At 32.8% G+C, this 24008-nt stretch overlaps 3 protein-coding genes across 3 annotated transcripts; 2 read left to right on the top strand and 1 right to left on the bottom strand.

Annotated features, from left to right (window-relative positions):
• The first annotated feature begins 355 nt into the window (after positions 1-355).
• On the top strand, positions 356-3748 carry LOC140865956 (uncharacterized). Its single transcript, XM_073270799.1, has 3 exons — positions 356-658; positions 1653-2147; positions 3178-3748. Exons 1-3 carry the CDS (start codon positions 383-385, stop codon positions 3385-3387), a joined length of 981 nt encoding a protein of 326 aa, XP_073126900.1. The 5' UTR covers positions 356-382; the 3' UTR covers positions 3388-3748.
• A 1331-nt stretch (positions 3749-5079) lies between these two features.
• Positions 5080-6412, top strand: LOC140866968 (uncharacterized oxidoreductase At4g09670-like). Its single transcript, XM_073272035.1, has 2 exons — positions 5080-5553; positions 5648-6412. Exons 1-2 carry the CDS (start codon positions 5107-5109, stop codon positions 6269-6271), a joined length of 1071 nt encoding a protein of 356 aa, XP_073128136.1. The 5' UTR covers positions 5080-5106; the 3' UTR covers positions 6272-6412.
• Positions 6413-13982: 7570 nt separating this feature from the next.
• LOC140861846 (F-box/LRR-repeat protein 25-like) lies at positions 13983-15020 on the bottom strand. The gene has a single exon (XM_073264844.1). The coding sequence runs from the start codon at positions 15018-15020 to the stop codon at positions 13983-13985; it is 1038 nt and encodes a 345-aa protein (XP_073120945.1).
• Between the last annotated feature and the right edge of the window lie 8988 nt (positions 15021-24008).

Genomic DNA, 24008 nt, shown 5'->3' with positions numbered 1-24008 from the left:
CCTTACTAGTATAAGCCACAAATTATATAGGTATATTCCCCTGTCAAAATATATAAAAAAATGAAGATATAATCTTACTATATTTATTTATATATACAGAAAATGCATTGCTTTAGTGTTTATTATATGATGAATCAATAAAATGGATTTTAATCTTAAAAAAATAAAAAATAAAATGGATTCTAAATGGATTTTAATCTTAAAAAAATAAAAAATAAAATGGATTCTAAAATTTTATAGAGTAGAATATATTGCAAATTATTTTATCGATTTTTAATTTGCGCTCTCCCAATTCCACAAAATAAATATAAAAAAATTGCACTCTCCCTACATATAATCTATTTGCCTAGAATTCTTCTGCTCTCTTCAAACAAGAAAACCAATGGCAGCTTCAGCTTCTCTCTATACCACATTCTCCCTCAAGACACACCACCGGGTCTCTCTTCATTTTTCCACACCCACAAAGTTTTCGTGTATCCAACGGGATCAGCAACTTATTTTCCCTGGAAATCCTATTTCAAGAAATATCTTTTCATCGTTTTCTATACTGAATTCGAATGGAAAAAAGGGGGATTCAAAGATTGTTGAGCTTGAGACTAGAAAGCGCTCTTTTTTCAAGCCTTCTGTTTCATCCCAGCAAGAGTCTCAACCTTACCAGGTAACTTCTTACCTTTATCGCTAACTCGCGCGGACTTCTGATTTTTTTGTGGGTTGTGGAATTGAACCGTGTTGGTCTGCTGTATATGCTTCTGTTATTTATTTTATTTATTCAATCAGGGATTTTAAAAAGTTTTAGAATTTGGTTTATTGGTAAATCAAGGAGTTAAAAGGGATTTTGTGTATGATGGAACCTCGTTTTGTTGTACGAAAATTTTTATAGGTTTCAGAAGATTTTTGGCTTTTTGGTCAGATAAAGCTGCGGAAGTACCTATGTCAAATTTGAAATGGTTGGAGCATTGAAATTACATTTGCTGTATTTTGACAGTTGGCTAGAAATAATAACATTGGTCTGGTAGCTTTTTGCTGTCAATGAACTGAAAACCTCACCTGCATCATTGTTTGATAACTACTTAGTCCAGTTGTAAGGAAAAGCTCTGTTCTGGCCAACTTATTTGGGACCACTACACTTGGGATATACGAGGATCAAGTTATGTCAATGGTTCTCTGGCCAAAAAAACTACAGGTGGCTGCAGAGGTGGACCCAAAATTTTAGAGGAGAGGAGGGGCAACGTCTAACAAAGGGGGGGTGGCGGGGGGGTGATCCCTTCTTCCCCTGTCCTTGGGTGACTCTGTCTGTTGTGAGAGGGGACAGTTATAGGGAAAGACCATCACATGAACTTATATATACAGGAATTGCTAGTCTTATCTTCCGAGGCAACATAAAGGTCTGAGATGCAACTGGCAGTTGAAAAGATGGTTATGCAGAAGCCTTAAAAAACCAAAGCACCATGTTTTTAACTTCTATCATAACAAATGTTTTCTTGAAATTTTGATAGGTTTGATCCTGTAGCTTTAAATCTTGTTACCTGAAGTATTTTTACTTGGTATTAATCAAAACTGTATTTGTTGGATTGAGACTTTCTTTGAAACTAGTTGTTGAATGAATTGTTACGGCTCTCATTAATTGTATTATATCCAAATCGAACTTTCAGAGAAATGGCAAAGATAGTTCTAGCTCCAATGATTTCCATGAAGACAACAGTCTGTCCACACTGAAGTCCCTCATCAAGGCATACAAGGAAGCTGTTTCAGTTGGTGATGAAAAGACTATATATGAAATCGAAGATATGTTATTCATGGTGAATAAAGAAAATAAAGAGCTGGTAGAGAAAATGTCAGCTTTGTCTGCAGAGATATCTTCAGGAAAGGAAAAATACATTCGTTTGCAAGCAGATTTTGATAATTATAGAAAAAGAGCGGAAAAGGAAAGATTAACAGTTAGGAGTAATGCCCAAGGAGAAGTGATTGAGAGTTTGTTGCCCATGGTTGATAGTTTTGAGAGAGCCAAGCAACAGATAAAACTAGAGACTGAGAAAGAAAAGAAGATTGATACAAGTTACCAGGGCATATACAAGCAGTTTGTGGAAATTATGAGGAGCTTGCGCGTGACTGCTGTTCCAACTGTGGGGAAACCATTTGATCCCTTGGTAAAACTAAAGCATCCCTCTTTTTTTCCCTTGTTGAAGACGTGTTTACTTAATTTTATGCTATTCATGAGTTGGATTGTCTATGGACTGCAAAAAAACTGGAAAGCATATTTTTGCATAAGTTTCGTGCTTTTTGAAAAACATTGAATTTCTTCTGGACTTATCTGCAAATCCTATATAAATTACCTCTTAATAAAAGTAAACTGAAAAAATACGAATATATTTTAAATAAATTGTACATCGGGGGTGGGGTTAAATTTCTGCATTACGTGTATGCCAATCAGTGTGGTCAAGACTTATTTGAAGTTTGTTAGATTACTTGGTCTTCTTCATGGTGGAACATAAAATTAATAATATCCGATTTGCCGCTTAAAGCTTTTGTATGTTTCTTGTTTGCTAGTTTGGCACAATTTTGCTGCTGGAAGCATTGTCTACTCATTTCTTCATTGGTTTAAGATGTTACTTAATGTTATTGTCCCAGACAAGTTCATCTCTCTATATTGACACTTCAAACTGACTACCATTCTTAAAACATCAGTTGATTTTCCCAAATGAAAAAGGATTTCTTTGTCTTTTGGTTTTAGAAAAACAAAACTAAAGGCTCGTACCTTCTTTTTGTAGATTTCAATAAATATTGAGAAAGAGGGACATATATGAAGTTGCTTAAAGATCATTTGACCACTTTAGAACTACTGGTTGCCTTGAATTAGCCAAAAAAACCATTCGAGGGTTCTAATAAAGTTAGATAATAATATTGGTTGCCGAAACTGCTATTTTTACCAAGTGGCAGGTACCATTGTGCCTGCCCTTCTATACCTGACACCTGTTAATTTAGTTCACGAGACATCAGAAATCGTTATATTTTTGCCACATATTAGTGACAATACATCCCGAGGTCAATCTTAGGCTTCTTCACTCCGTTTTATGAGCACGCTGGATATCTCTTGATTCAATTTATTGTTAGATTGATGTGTAGAAGCATCTCGCATTTGATTTCTTTTATCTGAATCAAGATTTCAACTGTGCACAGATGCACGAGGCTATTGCCCGCGAGGAGTCACACGAATTCAAGGAAGGAATTGTGACCCAAGAATTCCGTCGCGGGTTCCTTCTTGGAGACCGGCTATTAAGACCTGCCATGGTTAAGGTTTCATCCGGACCTGGTAAAAGGAAACTCCCTGCAATGCAAGAGAGATTATCTGCACAGCCGCCCTCAGTTGTCGGTCTCGAAAACCCATAATTTACTCAAATAACAGCTATTATTCTCTATTTCTCTAGCTTGCAGAGGTAGGGGAGAAAGATCCCTGCTCCCGGTTTAGAGGCATATTTGCGTACAAATTAGTTATACTCCATGAAATGGTACGCCTTTTGTCATTATTAAGCCAACATTGAAATGTCAACCACTTAGATATCATTTAGTTAATTGACTGATTTAAGCTGGATTCGAATAGCTACTCGCTCGACTCGAGCTAATACGTTCCTTGTTGAGAGTCTACGCCAGTCAAAAACAGCAAAAAAACTCATCATCTGAACAAGCAGATGGCCTAGTGGTCGCTTGTTCTTCTTTTGGTTTAGTCCACTTGATTTTATACCATGAACTTGCAACAATGTATAAGCTAGAGCCCACCATTCATGATGACGGTTACAATCAAAATCCATTTTTTTTTTTAATAAAAAAAACACTTGACAAAATTGAGTTTATAAAAATCTTTCAAATTCTCATTATAGGCTGTTTTTCAATTACATATGACGAATTTACAATGCATTGAATCCATAAACAGTTCATGTCGCCTAAAATTTCTTTCAATTTGCATACTTCGACCCATAAAAATTAAATGCTTAATATGTGGATGATTGATATTAGTCCTACTGAAATATCGCATCATACCGAAAATTATATATTATATACCGTATATAAAAAAATTTTGTATCGATACTGTTCCGAAATTTTCGGCACAAATAATCAGCATCCCGAATATACCAAAATTTTATGATATACCAAGTACGGATACGATATTGGTATATACCATTTTATATTCAAAAAAACTTATATTTTTTAAAATTTTAAAATTTATTGTTTAAAAACATTATATATTTTAAAATTTTATTTATTGTTTAGATATTTAGGTATATATCGAAATTTTCAAAATTTATACCATTATTGTACCGAAAAACTCGGCATAGTTATCGTACGGTACCGAAATATTTGGTAAATTTAAAATTTTTTTGATACGATAACTTCGATACACCCAAACTCGATATTTTTTTCCTACTCCTATGCCTTAACTGAAATAACTAGAATTCTAGATGATAAAATGGCGAAGGAAATCGTGTGCAAATGCGCACACGCACATGAAAAATGGAAAAGAAAAATACCATTTTGCATTTGCTTGCAATAATGATAACGACCAGGGGCGGACTAGTGGGCAAAATTAATGCATTTCAATATTATTATACAAGTATATAAACATAAAAGAAAAACAAATATATGGTACATTAGATTAGGAAATAAAATAACTAAAATATATTAGAATCATGAATGTAAAAAAGGAGTTATTATTATTATTTTTTTAAAAAAAGATTTGACGAGAACATCAACACAAGCAGAAGATGGTGTAATCAGAACGATCTAAAGAAACCAACAAGGAAATATGATCATGATGCACTGGAAGTTTGGGCATACGCCATCGACCCATACGAAACAAAAATAACTAAAATATTAATAATAAATTGTATGAAGTTTTAAAAAATGAATATTAATCATGAACTTTCATTTGTATATATTTTTTTCCTAAAATTATATGTGTTATTGAGGTGTGGACATTAATACAAGAAATTGGCTGGGCTCTTTGGACAAGAAACCTGTCGGCAAATGCCAACTTTTGGCCATGAGCAATTAAAAAGCTCTGTCTATATAAATTTTACATCATGCATGCGCTAGCTTCCTCCAGGATCCAAAATGGCTCCACCTCCGATCAAATTCGGAATCCTGGGCTGCGCCGGGATAGCCCGGAAAGTTTCCCGTGCAATTATCCTCTCCCCGAATTCCACCCTGCAATCCGTTGGCAGCCGATCCATCGAAAAAGCCGCCAACTTCGCCAAACAAAACGGATTTCCAGAATCAGCCAAGGTGTACGGCTCCTATGACCCGGAAGTGGACGCGGTGTACCTTCCGCTGCCCACCAGCATGCACGCCGAGTGGGCAGTCCGAGCTGCCCGCGCCAAGAAGCACTTGCTGTTGGAGAAGCCTGTCGCGCTTAATGTCCAAGAGTTCGACTTGATACTCGACGAGTGCGAATCCAACGGGGTGCAGATCATGGATGGCACCATGTGGATGCATCATCCCAGAACAGCTGAGACCAAGGAGTTTTTGTCCGATCCGTCCTTGTTTGGTGAACTCAAATCCGTATGTTGATGTTCATTTCAAATTCAAAATTTCGTCTTTTGGGTTTTGGCCTCAACGAGATTGATCAGTTGAATCTTGTATTGTTATTGTGCAGGTGCATAGCTGCTTTACCTTTGGAGTTAGTGACGATTTTCTTGCAAACGACATTCGTGTGAAGCCCGAACTAGATGCTCTTGGTGCTCTAGGTGATACAGGGTGGTACTGCATCAGGTCGATCTTGTGGGCAGCTGATTATGAGCTCCCAAAGACCGTCCTTGCGTCGCCCACCACCACCATTTTCAACAGCGCAGGCGTCATTCTAGCGTGCACCGCCTCGCTGCAATGGCAAGATGGGAAATCAGCCACCTTTTATTGCTCTTTCTTAGAGGACATCAAAATGGATCTAACTGCCATCGGCACAAAGGGGACTGTGCATTTAAAGGACTTTGTCGTCCCGTTGGAGGAGAACAAGGCTTGTTTTTACACCACTGAGAAATCTGGATCCTGTGAGCTCCAGAGAGGAATGGGTCCAAAACCGAATGAGCATATAGTCACGACAGAGCTTCCTCAGGAAACTCTAATGGTGAGTGAGTTCTCTAGGTTGGTGGGATGTTTAAAATTTGAAGGCGCCAAACCGGAGAAGATGTGGCCGATCCTCAGTAGGAAGACGCAGCTTGTTCTGGATGCAGTTAAGGTTTCCATTGACAGAGGTCACCAGATTGTTGAGGTTGCAGTATGATGACAAAGTTTTAAGAACATCCAATTAGATCATGTGGCCTTATATATATGTAATCTCAATAAATGAGTGACGTTTTATTTATTTTAAGTTTTGCTATACAACAGAGTTTTGATCCCACGTACCTTAGGGTGCGCGGGGTTTCACGTGCACCCGTGCCCAAAACAACTCTGATTGTCTTGAAATTTTCACAGTAGGATCGTCTCGAAAATGCGAATACATCGATATATCATATAATAAAAAGTTCATCCTCAGTGTTCGGAAATAGGAAGATGACCGGAAATTGCATATTTCACCTAATTTTCGGTCATCTTCCCATTTCCGACTATCAAGATTGAAATTTGTATTATATGATATATCGTTGAATTTGCATTTTCGAGACGATCCTACCGTAAAATTTCAAGACAATCGGAGTTGTTTTGGGCACGGGTGCACGTGGAACCCATGCACCCTAGTGTGTGTGGGATCAAAACTCTTGCTATATATACATATTTGATATGAGTTAATGAGATCCTAACATATGGGGTAATATCCAAATCATGCATCCATGGGTCCACATCTCAACACATATGCATAATTAATATTATAGGATTGACACGACAATCATGGATTGTTAGATCTCAATATTAGAGTAATACCCTTAAGATAGGTTGAACTAAACCGTTGATATTGTATGAGCTGTCATTTCGACTTAATATGATCACTTTGATTACGTTAAGCCAAAAAATATCAAAATATATGAACTGGAAAAATTTTCAAGTTATTTTATTGTTTAAAAAATCTTACATTCACTTCAAAATTTTTAAAAATTTTCTCTATATATATATTTTATTTTCTTTTTCACAACACATTTTCCTCTCTCTCTCCACAGTCCACATATATATCCCAATCGTATCCATGCTACCAAGCTCCACAATTATAACACTCTTTCCCAACATGTGGATTTTGTGAAACTCAACTTCTCTTTATATAACACTCTTGAAATAAAAAGATAACTTGAACTTGAGTTATTGAATCTTGAAAAGGAGAATACAAGTCACCACAAAATTTAGCCTATCCACGACAAAATGTCAAGGGGGTCAAAACATTGTTGATATCTCATAATTTTATTTTATTTTTTTTGGAAAAGGATATATCTTAATTTGGATTCTAACAAGAATGCATTTGATGTTTGTGAAAGTCGTTGGGTAAATTTCCGAGATGGGAAGCGAAAGTACATGTCTTGGTTATTCTGAGTTTAATCAGCATGCACATTTTCTACATATAATCATTTTGATGGCTTCCCATTTCTAGATTCTCGAAGAAACAACATTAGTTGATTTATTAATTACTTTTTTAAGTGTGTTTTGTGATTATTTTTCCTGGTTTCGATTTGGTTTTGCAGATAGTATTAATTTCTGATGTTTATGGTCGAATCATACAGGGCTACTATGAGAAGAAGTTATGCAGTGATCATCTGGAATCTCTTCAAGCGATTGGAGAAGAACTATGCAGCTATATATTGACGCATACAAATTATATTATTAGTAATATATTACAAATGTATATTCATATTCCTATTTTCTTTCTTTCCTGATTTCATTAGGCACTCGATCGAGTGTCTAATGAATGCTGATAAATTCTGTCACGCCCCACTTCCAGAGCTTGTGACATCGGCGTGACTTTCAAATAAAATTCGAAAAAAACAAAATTCGTAGTACATAATTTATCTAGAAATCAATATATTAATTCATGCAAAAATCTATTCTTGTATCCCAAATTTCAAAATATAAGCTAAATATATTAGCATAAGCTAAAAATTCATAACAGTATGAGAGTGAAACGTAAACGACTATTCTAAGTTTCTCTTGCTGAGTAGCCTCAAAACTTGGATCTTGAATTACTCTTGATCACTGACCCCAAAATTTGCTCATCCTCCTCGACTTGTTCTTCGTTCTTATCTGGGGAAAGTAAGGGGGTTAGTGTCTCGGGGAAACATTCATCAAATGGAGACCGTTTAAAACATTATAACAAATATATACTTAATCATAGGTAACATATCGTGAACACATGACCATAAACGTGAGACATGAGCAACAGTTTGAAACATTTAATAACTCGATACATGAGCCATCAAGCCGAAACATAATCATGAAACATAAACTTTCGACCCAAGAACATAAGAACTGAAATTCATCTATTTTCCATGATTTACTGTCTCTTATATGTTAATTCTCAAAAGAGTAAGATCATGTCTTATATGTTAATCCTACAAGGAGTGAGGCCGTACAACTGTTACAATCCCACCATGTAAGGGTATCATTCTCATATCAATTCGAATCATATATAACAGTGCTTGATACATGATAAGACATAACCGAACATTACATAACTCAAATCAAAGAAAACATGCGGATGAAATTTTAAAAACAAAAGCATCTCATATTCAAATATATATTTTAAAACATAAACCCACTTTACAATACTCCCGAATACATTTCATCAAAACTTGCTCGTAACATCGAATTCTCAAGAGGTTAAAATCGTTCTATCCATTGGTTGGGTTTTCTCATGTTGAGATAGCCAAAACCCAATATGACACCCATATAGGATGAGACCATATGGAGAATAAAAACAATATATCTTACCCTAGTTTGATCCGTAACAAGCCGCCAAAGGAATACACAAAAGAAAGGATAGTTAAATAAATTTCTCGGATTTGCATATGCCTGCAAATCAGTCAACTTGAAGAAGCTTTTGCGACATATTGAACTATCGGATCGAGATAAAATTTGGTCATCACATTCATAACAAAGTAATATAAATTTTTGACGGTGGGGGATCGAGTTTCGAGATCATTGAAGCCATATCATGACAACTAACAGAAGATGTTTTCTCGAATAAAATCTGCACAGCTCGCTTGAAAATGTATTTACAAGAAACTAAAAGTTGGATCGAACTGAAATTTGAACAGCATATTCAAAATATCATGGGGTACATTTTGAACGGAGGAGATCTGATTCGGAATCATGCTACTTTGACGCGCAAGATTTAGTGGAAAATGTTCTCATGAAATGATCAGAGCTGTCAATAGTAACCCCGTATTGTCGAAACATCATCTATCCGATGCAAGCACTGAGATATGTCCGCAAAACATACATAGTTTTTTGCTCGCGAACTTGGGATAGAAAACTGTGTTGGTGATTAAATCAAAAGTTTTGGTGAATAAAAACAAATCAAACAAAATCAAGTACTAAATTAATAAGATCATTAATGACAAACGGAATTTGGATTTCAGATCAAACAAATCAATGAACTTATACAGATCGAATGTAACAAAATTGATCTTCACTAATCTCCAGATCAAGTTTTCGGTAAAATTGGACCAGTCCGGATAAAACAAGCATTTGATCTACGTAAACTCGCAATCTTTATTTTAACAGATCAAATGGTCATCCTCTAGAAGAACAACCCAGATCGATCAAATTCTCATGCCTTCTGCCAGATCGAGTTCAAATCTTACTTGGCTAAAATATATTCGGCCAAGATCAAAAATTTACTCATCACCCATATCAAGCTCGAACGTCTTCAGCCAGATCAGATCAAACAATCGGATGAAAGCATCAGTTGCCGCTATTTTTCAAAAGGTTGTTGAGTTAAAAGACAGTCATTTATTGAAAATTTGAACGTTGGCAAGGTTTTCTTAAATTCAAGATTTGTGAGCCAATTTATGAGATATGTTGGCGGCTTATTCTCAAAAAATGTTGGCGGCTCACTGGCTAGTTTTGAAAGATATAAATATGCGATGATGATGAAGATTCAAAAGGTGAAGCAAGAGTGAACAACATACAAAACCACGAATTCAAGATTTCATATCGACTCATCCGAAAAGTCAAAAAGTCTTCACTCTATACTCTAACTCAGAAACTCAGATTACAAGATCAAAAGTTTCGAAGCTCTGAGTTAGATAGCATATTAAGATCGATTGAGTTCAAAGCAATACATATCACATCAGATGATCCAGATCAAAGCTATTTTTAGCTTCCCAGATCAAGTTTTCGAAGCACATTCTTGTGAATTCCTTCTGTAACTCGAACAGAGTTTGATTTGGAGTTCCTTTCAAGGGTTGATTGGAATGGATTTGTACAAAGCGTTGTATAAATCAAATTCTTCCAATGAGAAATCGAATTCTAAAACTTCAAAGTCATCTTTCTCTAGTTTCAACCGTAGTCTCGATCCCAAATAACTATCAACCAAAACATAAACTTAATTTATAAGGGACCAAAAAACAAACCACACTCAAGAAATTTCAATAAAACACTCACGAAATTTCATTAATTGACCAAATTTTCATAGATAAAACAACATACCCCTCAAGCTGCAAGTATATTGATCATACCAAGCTTGGACATAAGAAAGTGATGCTGATTCAAACTCAAAGCCTTGGTTAAGATATTTGTGGACTTACATTATAGGGCTGTCCATTTTGACCGAACCTAAAATTTGGTCGGTTCGTCCGAAATCCGAACCAAATTTAACGGTTCAATTTTTGGTTTTACCCAAAATTCTATTTTTTAATTATTTTTTATATTTATTATTATTTATTTTATTAATAAAAAATAAAAAACGATTTAAATGAAAAATGATAAAAAAAATAAAAAGGAAAAAAATGGTTTTTCGTTGGGTTTGGTTAACCAGGAAAAAAACCCGAACCGAACCGAAAAACCTAAAATCCAAAAAACCAAAAACAGAAACGAATTACGGTTCGATTTTTGACGGTTAATCGATCCGTGAAAACCCCTAACTTACAATGAGTGGAAATAGATATGATAATTTTCCCCACGGGTAGGGGCCCTATGAGAAAAACCCTAAACAGGGCGGGTTCGGGGATAAGGTTTCGGGTTTGGAGATTTGAAAAATCTCCGAATCAAATTGAAGATCATAATGGATATTTTATCTCCATCCTCGAACCTAAGAGATGACAATTTTTTCTACAGGTTCGGGGCCTCGCAAGAACCCAAAACGAGGTGGGTTCAGGGATAATTTTTGGGTATGAGTTCGGATTTGAGATTTGAAAAATTCTCGAATCAAATTGGAGATATGTAATGGGAATGTTATCCCCATCCTCGAATTTACCCCGAACTCCCTAATAATATGATATTATTATTAATAATAATCATCATAATAATAACAACAACAATAATAATAGTGTTGATGACGCCTTTTCTAACAATTAACAAAAAGAAACTAAAATTCATAACTGAAAATCGTGTTCTCGATTCAACCCATTGTCCTAATTATAATGATGTGATTTCATATTTTTGTTTATTAAACTACTAGTGTCTCTTGCACGCGATGCGTATATACATAATTTTTTTTATATTAATTAATTTCATGTTATTTTTAGAACTCACATGATGGATTATATATTCAAAAGTTTTCAGAGTGATAACTATCTAACCTGAAAATTTTAAAATACAAAACAAAGATAACGATTGTCATTTTGGTAAATAAGATAAAATCTACTGGCAAAAAAAAGAGGTGACCATATAAAATGACTAATTTGTCTAATAATTTTGATTTTTTTGGAAATTAAGTTAGGATATAATTGTAATTTTATCTCAAACTTCATCAATTAATTGAAAGTTGGTTATAATAGATGTATTACCAATGTTTATGTGTTTAAATAATATTAATATTTATTTATATAATTGGATTCTTATATCAATATTTTTTAAAGTAAATTTGAAGAATTTTTTTTATTAACTCAACCAATATTTGAAGCAATGATGCGAAAATGATTTAATCCTCGCCTGATCAGGAATGCGAGTATGAGGATGATAAATCTGGTCTTCATCATTATCATTAACTATGATGGGTTTATTATTCACGGGTTCAAAAATGGGGTTTTCGAAACCTTTATTTGGCGCGAATGAGAATTTGATCCACAAGGGGATGAGGACATGGAATTCCGATATATAAGAAAAATGGAGAATGGGGAGGGGATGAGGATGAGGATGATGATGTATTTTAGATTCGAAGACGGGGATAAGAAAGATATCCCAATCCTCGGTTCGCCTCATTGCATCCCTAAGTGGAAACATGAGGAGTAGCACGTTCATGAATCTTTTCTCAAATAAAATGAATCACTTGATTTGAGATATTTGTCCACAAGAATTTACCATTTTTGGTTAATGGACATGAGATAAAAATCTAGTTAAGAATCAAATTCTAAAACTTCAAAGTCCTCTTATTGTAGTTGTTGCATTATTGTATTACGTATAGCCTCATACCCAAATCACTATCAATCAAGATACAAATAGATATTAACAAAAGAACAATAATGATACGCTCAAAAAATTTCAATGAAAAAAGAGAATTTTCAGAGACAAAGAACAAAAAATTGAAATTTGGATTTCTCTTATTACTCTAAGAATCTATTTTTTTTCCAAATCGCTATCAACCAAAATACAAACTGATGTTGACAAAAGATCGGCAATATTGACACACTCAAGAAATTTCAATGAAACATAGAGATTTTCAGAGACAAATTAAAACAAAAACTTGAAATTTATATTTTCTTGTTTGTCTTAGAATCTATACCTTTTTCCAGAGTCATTTGTCACGTGACAATTCTTTAGATTCGAGCACCGTGCATAATATTCTCCAAAAGATGTTTAAGTAAATTTAAGTTTTAACCAAATTAAACAAGAACAAAAGAGAAATCAAGAGAGGTTTGGAGAACAAATGTGTTGTTACTGTAACATGAGAAACTTGGGTGACTATTTACAAATGAAGTATCTAAACCTATTTATGTTACTCAGCTAAGTTTCTCGAGTATTCTATATTTATGTACTAGTAAGAAATATTATAGAGTGTTCTACTCTATTGTTTTACATATACATGATTCTAGTCAAGTTTCTAGTCATTTTAGATATTTATCTAAACACTAGCTAGTGATCATGTCTTTAATATTCCGAGACCTCTTTGAACAAGATTCAAAGATGTTAAAGATCTTTCACGAACAACCTATTCCACTCGCTTCTACCAAATCGTTTAATGTTCCGGAACTTGTGGATTTCCTTTCTTAATGTTAGACTATAACATGATGGAAGGCCCAAGAAATCAAAAGCTAGCTGAAGATCAATTTAGTAATATATATATTTGTTTTATAAATTATCTACGTTAGTGTTGAATTTTCAATTTTAATTTTGTACTTTAATAGATTGACAAATAAATATGAGGTAAGTATTTGTTATTAATTAGTTAATTCTCATATATATATATATATATATTCAATTTTAATTTTGTACTTTAATAGATTGACAAATAAATATGAGGTAAGTATTTGTTATTAATTAGTTAATTCTCATATATATATATATATATATATATATATATATATTACTTTTATAATTATAAGTTATTAATAGCATGTATATAATTTGAGATTCAGATGTAGATTTATTTTGTTTTAGCTCCACTCACTTTTTTATATTGATTATATATATTATGAGAAGTTAATATGAAACTTCCACTAGTATTGTGAATAATTTTGGACATACACGTCTACAATGAAAATTAATACCTTCGATAAAAAAAAAAATCGAGTCACATCGTCTTACATAAGTGATTGTGTTCATTGACATAGCATCCGACAAGACTTGTCCGAACTCAGGCATTCTCGATATAATCTAATTAAAATAGCAAAGAAAGGTTTAAAAAGGATAATATATCAAACATTAATCGTATCAAATGGCATATTCAATCCCGAATTCGTCAATGAACATACCTCAATTGTGTTAGGCGAGAGAAAGAGGCATTTAACTACACATATTTGTTGGAAAAGATGATCTAAAAATTCCCCGTTTAGCTCTCGGCATTCATGTACCACCGTACAAAGGTGCAAAGAAGGGCAGAACAAGTCGATGCACAATTCATCCAAACAAGCCAAACCCCCCTTAAAATTCACTCTCACAAGATGACCCACAAACTTGAAAAAACTAAGCCTAGGAGCCATCACATCGATCATACAACCATCCAAACAATCCCAAACACAACTCCAATACTCGATCTCCAGATTCTTGAGATTCGGCGAATTCAAATCTAAATCCGCCAACTTATCCCCGGGGTTGATCCAACACTTGCTCAGAACCAAAGTTTCAAGATTTGGGCACCCAGTCGATAACCACCCGTCGTATTTCTTATCGGAGAACTCGAATTTTTCGAGGCGCAGGACCTTCAGGTTGGGCAAAATAACAGATTTAGGCAGCTCCATACCACGTCCGTAGGCATTGTGCAGGTGTAAACTTATCAATGAAGTGGAGGTAAGCAACGATCTTGGCAACTTGGCTGGCTCGAGTTCTGTGAATCCATGGATTTTTAGGTCCTGCACGTTGTGTTGCGCCGCGTAAAAAGCACAGTCCTCGATGAGCTTGGATCCCGCATCCTGATCAGGTAAAGAAAGTTGAAACTTTGTGAGGGTTGTGTGTTCCCTTTGTTGCAACACATTATAAACACATGACTTGAAAGATTCAGCAGTACTCATGGCTTGCTCCAATTCTGTCATTATAACGTGGGAAAACTCAAAATGGAGACATGGTATAAGGGTCCAAGCTAGTTTAAAGCGTTTGGACAGAATTGATGTTCTAATGGCGGACTTTGTGTCAAGAAAAGAGAGTATATGACTCAGAATGCAGTCGGGTAGGCAACTGAACCCATCAAGATCGAATTTTTCTTGCTTTTTTTTTGTTCCCTTTGCATGATGCTTCATGTCTGATATGGGTTTTGTGATCTGAACTTGTGAAGATTGGATATTTATTTTCTTGCGAGAGTTGCTGAACTGGAGTTACATTTCCTGTATGTACGTAGTAGAAGTTGTCGTTCAGGAAATATTGGATTTTGAGAATCTTTTCCTTTTACACCTTTCGGAATCAGCTTGATAAGTGAAAATTCTATAAATAATTTTAAAAATGAAATAAATGACAAAAATAAGGCAACGTAATATATAGGTGGCAAAACTTCCATAAATGATAAAACGGCACCCCTAATGCTTGCGCTGCATTAGATTGCAGCATCCGCTGCATCCGCTTAGAGAGGATGCTGCAAATTTTGCAGCTATTTATATATACTAGTAAAACGAATGTGTGCACGTTGATATAAATTAAAAATAGGGAAAATTGCTTTTTTGGTCCTGTATGTTTGTCACTTTGCGATTTTGGTCCTTTATATTTTCAGATTGCAGTTTTAGTCCGCTATCTTTATTTTTTTGGCAATTTTAGTCCTTTTTCCGATGTGGCGCTGACGTGGCACCAATTCAATGCTGATGTGGAGCTGACGTGTACAGTGCCACGTCAGCATTTTCGAAGAAAAAGGACCGAAATTGCCAAAAATCGAAACATACAGGACTAAAACTGAAATGTAAAAACATAAAGGACCAAAATCGCAAAGTGACAAACATACAGGACTAAATTTGCAATTTTCCCTTAAAAATATTATGAATTAAAAACATATATATTGTTAAAAATTCAATTTCTAAACCTTGTGTTATTAGCAAATAATAATATAATAAGCATAACACAAATAGAACAATATGGATTGAAACAAATTTTTGAAAAATGTTTATTCATCCACACACCATACAAATATACAATAAAGAAAAAAAAAGTAACAAAACATAATCAATCAATAATTTAGATAGAGATATAATGACAACTAATGATGAGATTAATATGTATCAAAGTATAACCAATTAATATAATAAATAACGTCTATTAAAAAATTTGGACATATAACAATAAGTTAAATTATCTAGGATCTTGTTAATTTATTTTGTACATTTATACGGTGAGATAAATAAATTTTTTTTATTTGTTCATAATGATTGGTTCTTAATGTTATTCAAGTAGAAACTATTGGATATTAGACTAACTCTTTTATCGATTTAATTTAATATAATTTTTAATATACCATGATACTTGGTTTATTACCAATAAATTCGAATATTAATTAAAAAATTTGATCAAAATAAGTATTCATATTTTTTCATGATTTCCAAATTGTATCATTTTAGATAATGATCATAGAATATAATTAGGTGATATTCTTCTAACTACAATCATGGTGCTATTTTACGGAGTCCAATTAATAAATTCTAAATTAAATTAAGTTAATTATATATTCTATTGATACAATTAAGTTATGACACTTATATGATCACTTAGATTAATATGATATAATAAATTATAAAATGCGAAAATAGAATAAACCATTGAAAATATCGCATTAGTGTTACTTTTAATTGTTTATCAATTTTAATAGTTAATTATTTATCATTAGAGCTGTGTATATAATTTCACATTAAAATTATACATGACTACAAACTAAAATATAAATATAACTCAACTTTAATTTTTTTATATTTAATAATTTTCTTGAAGTCTAATGTAAATAAATAATTAAATTAATTTGAGGAAAATGTGGGTAATTTAGTTGGTAAATAATTAATTATCCATTACGTAACCGAAATTTTTAACCTCTCTTATTTTTAGCTCTCTAATGACAATTAAATATCCATACTGTGTATAATAATGAATATTTGTTTTTGACGGAAAAACTTGTAACTTTATTGATGAGAAGTAATATCATTCGTTACAAAACTTTGCAGCCAAAAAGGAAAATTCCCAGGCACCAAAGAGAAAGATGCGGGGGAAGAAACAACAAAATTAGCTAAGGAATGGGCCACAACATTTGCCGATCTCCTAGCATGGAAAAAAGAAACACTATCAAATACTGGACACAACGATAAAATTTCCAGGGCAAGAAGTCCAACATAAGCCAAATCACTACTAGGATCCGTGACTGCTTGCACGGCCAACAATGAGTCAGTAAAAACAAAAACCCGACAAAAACCTCTATCAAGAGCTACTCTAAGGCCTTCTCTGATTGCCATCATCTCACCTATGACGATGGAATTCGGCATCGGAAATATTCTTTATGTATTAAGAGTTAATTAGTTATAATAAGGGGATTTTGGAGAAAAATCCCCTTTTCAAAAATAAAGTTGTGATTCAGTACCTAAGGCAGAAAAATTTGTTCTGCACTCACTACTACATCCAATTTCTTTTTTATAACTCCCTGTTTTCATGTTTTGACTCAATTTTCCTTTTTATTTTATTTTTTCACCAATAATCTCATTTTTATTTTATTTATTAATTATTATTTTATTTATATTTCTCATCTCTCTTTCCTCCCTCTTACCTCCCTCTTAACTCTTCTCCCCTTTGATTATCACGAAAAAAATCTCTACCCCTAATCCATCGGCCGACTTTGCCCACAACCGACCGAATTGGCCAACGACCGGAGAACTTGAGTCTACTTGATTGCCTTTTTCCGGTTCAAACTCGGGATCGCGTCGCCCTGTCTCTCCTCCGTTCTCTGCTTCTCTTCGACCCCTGATGCCACCGTAGGTCGTCGCCGCCATATTACTCGCCATTAATACAGGAATACGCAACCTTCTTCATGTATTATTATCTGTTCCCATTCAATTTTTTCAAATTTTTCTTATGTTCGAAATTATTGTTCCCACAGGGGCCTTCCGCGAGCTATTTTTCTTCTACCCGATTTGTGCTCTTTATTAAATCTTACGTTTTTATGTGCTTGTGCGCTTATTAATCTGTGAAGTAGAATTTTGGATTGAAATTTGTTCTAGAAAATGGTATCTAGGGTTACGATATTGGTATTTGAGGTATCTAGTGGCTTGTTTGGTTTTGATTAAATTATTTGGATGCAATTTTTTGTTCCAATTGCCGCTGTATTGTAATTGATTTTTGCATGTTTTTTTTTTTCAATTTTTCGTTTTTATTTTGCTACTTTTTTCCCCTTTGCACTTTGTTAAGTGTGCAATAGTTGATTTAATATTGTTTTGTGTCTCTTTGTTTTTGTTGATCTTAATTTCTTCTTGATTTCATTGTCGAACAAACTCTCTCGATGATTGGGGTTTGCTTTGTTTCTTAATTGGTATTGATTGTTCAATTGTTTGTTCGGATTAAATTTCTTGAATTTCTATTATTTGTTCGCTATTTTTTTAGTTTGTCAAATCTCATTTGAGGAAAAAAATAATAAAAAGTAGTGTCTAAATGGGGATGAATGAAATTGAAAGTACTGTGGTTTGCAAGATTAATACTTTTTATCTGCATTAAAATTGTTTGCTTGATTCTCTTGAATTTTTTTCGTAAGCCTGAACTTCTATGATATTTGTGTATGAAACTATTTTTTTAAAAAATGTTTACATTTGCAAGGTAAATGATTTTATTTTTAAGCATAGTGTCAAGTTAACCTTGGTTTTAGTTCGTAGAAAGATAAGGAGATTTGGTGACCTTCAAATCGCTAAAATATCATAGATATTATGGTTGTATGATGCGCATGTTTTAGAATGAGAAATGTGTGTTTTTCAGGTTGTGGCATGGATTTCTAATAAGTTTCAAAACAGTGCATTTGATATTAAAACGATGCTTATTCAGATTTTGTTATCGATATAATTTCTGTTATGATGTACACGTTCAAAATGACTCGAAGATCCAAGTGGGTTATTAAAAACAGTTAATTCCTTTGATAATTACCTACCTTTATGAATTTATCACCACCGGATATGCTCATTTTGTATCTGACAATGCTTATAACTATATGAAATGTTTACCTTTCCAGAAATTCATCGTTTACCATTTTCGTTATAGTAAAATTTATTAATGTTCATGCATGTAGTTTTCACTTTTTGATTTTAGTTTAGTTTTTTCTTTTACCTAAATTATTTGTTCATAACATTTATCTCCTTTTATTTAAAATTTCATTTGAAAACAAATTTTAGTTTGTTTACTTAGTTTTATGAAATTATTCTTATTCTGTTTAAGATGTGAGTGAATTTCCAAATTCATGAATGTTTATAACAATCAAGTTTTTAAAAAACAACCAAGTATATATCTAATTCATGAACTTCAATTTCTCCATTGAAGAATCATTGAGAAAATTTGTTTACAAACAACGCAAAATAAAATCCCAGATTATGATTTTGTTGTGCGCAACACATACAATTTAAATTAAGAATATGTCAAATTGGAAATAAATCCCCAATTATCACTGATTTTTTCTTGTGTGGAATAATGAAAAAAGGGAATTTGTTATGAGAAACTCAATAAACAGCCCATATGACAGGACAAGTGTGAGGCAGTTTGTAAGTAATGCATTATTTTACCAGCTTCCTCATTATGTGATGCAATTAGTTTACTATTACAATAATTCGATTTGTGTCCAGGTTGAATTTCTATTAGGATACTTGAGGATTTTCAAGGATTTTGAGCTTGCCAATTGCAACGTGGGATTCCCAAAATGTAGAGTCCAAGGGCCTAATCCAGATTGTGGTGTGTTTACTTGCCTATGGGAGGAGTGATATGCTCGTGATGACCCTTTTACATGGACTACTTAGACTGATTGCAACATAGGCGGTACAATGGCACACGTTGCTGCAGCCATCCTAAACGACGAATATGGTTTGATGGGGAAGGACTAAGGAAAATGAGAATGGAATGAACAATTTTGTTGGTATATTCTGTACTATACTTTGATCGGATAGATAACTATGTTGATTACGTTGATACTATATTTTGGTATAATTGATGTTTAATTTCTATTTATAACTATGTTGCTGAAGGTGGTACTTTATTTTGGTGAAATGGATGTTTAATTTCCATTTATAACTATGTCGATGAAGTTGGTGTTTAATTCTGGTAGAATGGATGTTTAATTCTCATATCACAATTAGACGTATTATACTTCATTTTCAAGAAAATGTACTAAGTATTGTTATAAATGATACTGCATTTTTGACTAAGCACCAACACCACGATATAAAACATGTATGAAAGATGTACCAAATTTAATAAATTCTCATACTACAATTAGACATTATTATACTTCATTTTTAAGAAAACGTACTATGTATCAATACAAATGGTACTACGTTTTTTTTATCACACACCAACACAATGTAAAACATGTATGGAAGATGTACCAAATTTAACACATTCTCATAACACAATTAGAGAATATTATACTTTATTTTCAAGTAAAAATACTACGTATAAATACAAATGGTATTGCATTTCTGAACCACGCACCAACACCACAATGTAAAACATGTATGGAAGATGTACCAATTTTAAAAAATTTCCATATCACAATCAGACGTTATTATACTTTATTTTCTTGCTAAAGTACTACGTATAGATGTAAATGGTACTGCATTGCTGACCACTTAATTTTCAAGCTAAATTATTTTGATTCATACTGCAAAATTAGACATTTGATGTGTAAACATGTGTTAATCACCATTGATGATACAAAATTAGGACATTGGATGCATAAATAAAGTTGTTTTAACCATAGATGTTACAAACATATACATTTGTTAGTTAATCATCATATTTGCTACTATATTACACATTAGAATGCATAAACATGTATAATCATGATTGATACTAAAATTTTAGAATTTTATGAGTGAAAATGTTTTCATCACCATTGATGTTACAAAATTAGGACATTTGATGCATATATAAAATTGTTTTAACCATAGATGTTACAAACCTAAACGATGTATACATATACATGTGTTTGTTAATCACCATATATGCTACCAAAATTAGAAGTTATATTCATAAACATGTGCGAATCATCTTCAATTTCATGTAATCATGCACTTGATGCATAAACATGTGTTAATTACTAGTCATTGATCTCTTTTCTTGTAATGTACGTATATACGTAGTACAATCAAATATGTGCCAAATTTAACAAATTCTCATACCACAATTAGACGTTATTATACTTCATTTTTAAATACATAGTACTGCATTTCTGACCACGCACCAACACTAATGTATAACATTTATGGAAGATGTACCAAATTTAACAAATTCTCATATCAAAATCAGACGTTATTATACTTCATTTTTAAGAAAACGTACTACGTATCAATACAAATGATATTACGTTTTTTTATCACACACCAACACAATGTAAAACATGTATGAAAATTGGAAAATGTACCAAATTTAACACATTCTCATACCACAATTAGAGAATATTATACTTCATTTTTAAGTAAACATACTACTTATCAATACAAATGGTACTGCATTTGTGAATCATGCACCAACACCACAATGTAAAACATGTATGAAAGATGTACCAATTTTAACAAATTCTCATACCACAATCAGATGTTATTATACTTTATTTTTAAGAAAACGTAGTACGTATCAATACAAATGGTACTACGTTTTTTATCACACCAACACAATGTAAAACATGTATGGAAGATGTACCAAATTTAACACATTCTCATACCACAATTAGAGAATATTATACTTCATTTTCAAGTAAAGATACTACGTATCAATAAAAATGGTACTGCATTTCTAAACCACGCACCAAAATCACAATATAAAACATGTATGAAAGATATACCAAATTTAACAAATTCTCATACCACAATTAGAGGTTGTTATACTTTATTTTCTAGCTAATGTACTATGTATAGATGTAAATGGTACTGCATTGTTGACCACTTCATTTTCATGCTAAAGTATTTTGATTTATACTGCAAAATTAGACATTTGATGTGTAAATATGTGTTAATCACCATTTATTATACAAAATTAAGACATTGGATGCATAGATAAAGTTGTTTTTAACCATAGATGTTACAAACATATACATGTGTTTGTTAATCATTATATTTGCTACTAAATTACACATTAGAATGCATAAACATGTATAATCATGATTGATACTAAAATTTTAGAATTTTATGAGTGAAAATGTTTTCATCACCATTGATGTTACAAAATTAGGACATTGGATGCATATGTAAAGTTGTTTTAAACATAGATGTTACAAACATAAACGATGTATACATATACATGTGTTTGTTAATCACCATATATGCTACCAAATTTAACACATTCTCATACCACAATTAGAGAATATTATACTTTATTTTCAAGTAAACATACTAAGTATCAATACAAATGGTACTGAATTTCTAAACCACGCACCAAAACCAATGTAAAACATGTAGGAAAGATGTAACAAATTTAACACATTCTCATACCACAATTAGATGTGTAAACATGTGTTAATCACCATTGATATAAAATCCGCATGAATATATGGTACTATTTCATACAATATGTGGTGTAATGTAACCAAAGATTTGGTATAATAAAATCTGCTTCGTGGTACAATAAACACCAGCATGTGCTACATCTCATATATATCATTTGTTCCAAATATGATACTGTAACACTTACACCGGCATGTGCAACATCATCATAGTTTGTTAAATAATAATAATAATAACTGGTGAAAACTACAACTGTAAGGCCCGAAAATATTAAGTGATTAATTATGAAATTTAAGATTGAAATTCTGTAATTTGAGAAAATATTGATTTGAGGATCGAAGGAAATTATATATTTAATGTACGAGCCGAAAATATTTAATTTGAGAATTTACGGGTTTTGAGAATTAAATTCCGGGAATTCTTAAATTAAAAGATTTAATATTCGAATTGAATATTTATGGAATTTGAGATTGAATTCTGAGTTTTGAAAATGAATAGGACGTTATTCGAAGTTGAAACCCGAGCGGGGACTAATTTGAAAATATCGAGAATTCGAGGGCTAAAGTGCAAAAAGGCCGGGATTATTGAATTTAATTCGAATTTATTTAATTTTGATTCGAGATTATTTAATTTGAGAATATTTATAGTTTTGAGTTAAATTCTATTATTCTTAAATTATTTGGATCGAAATTGAATTAAATAGAAGGCCGATGACTGAATTGCAACTTTTGGAAGAGGCCAGGGGCCATAGTGCAATTTATGCATGCATATCCAACTTTATATATATATATTAGATGGGATACGTGTAAGGATATAACCAATTCATAATTCAGAAATGAGAGCCAAGAACAGGGGAGCCGATCCCTCCATCTTTGTTGCTTCGACGATTTTCAAAATGCCGTAACTTTTGCGTCGGTCGTTCGATTTTGATTCCGAAAAGTGTTCTGGAATTCTTGCAATGAGACCTTCGATTTGACGTAAGTATTTTTTTATCTTAACATGGTTTTAAAAACGAAATATGGTAGAGATTGCTGTTGAAGTTATGAATGTATTCTTGATCTTGTATGCATCCCGGTATCAAAACCGAATCGAAGATTGATTATGAAATGAACTCGTTACAATTTCCAGAATATATGTTGATGATTATAGCTGTTGGTATGAAGAGTTGAATGATAATGAACGGATATGAAGAGTCGCATGAATGAAGTTGAAATTAGAAATGAATTTGATATCGTAACGATTCCCGATTGTCAATCGCTATGATGCTCGGTTATGTTTTGAAACCATATTGATAGTCTAAGATTGAGTCAATGATCTTGGGATTGTATACTGATTTTGTTAGATGGTAATCTTTAAATTTCAGACGTGCTACGAGCTCAATCAACTCAAGAGGTCGGATTGTGAACCGAGGAAGTTCGTTTGAGGTTTGAAATGAATTTGATTGATGATGTGTTGATGATTTTGATTCGATTCTGAAATGAATGAATTGAACGAAGCTTGATGTGAATGTTTTGAGGTTGTATTTCAGATTTTAAGAATTCAGAACAGAAGAAATATGAAGGTAAAAGTGGACTATTACTT

This window comes from Henckelia pumila, chromosome 4 (assembly GCF_033568475.1).
Source record: "Henckelia pumila isolate YLH828 chromosome 4, ASM3356847v2, whole genome shotgun sequence".
NCBI lineage: Eukaryota > Viridiplantae > Streptophyta > Magnoliopsida > Lamiales > Gesneriaceae > Henckelia > Henckelia pumila.
This window is presented reverse-complemented; position numbering and strand designations above follow the sequence as displayed.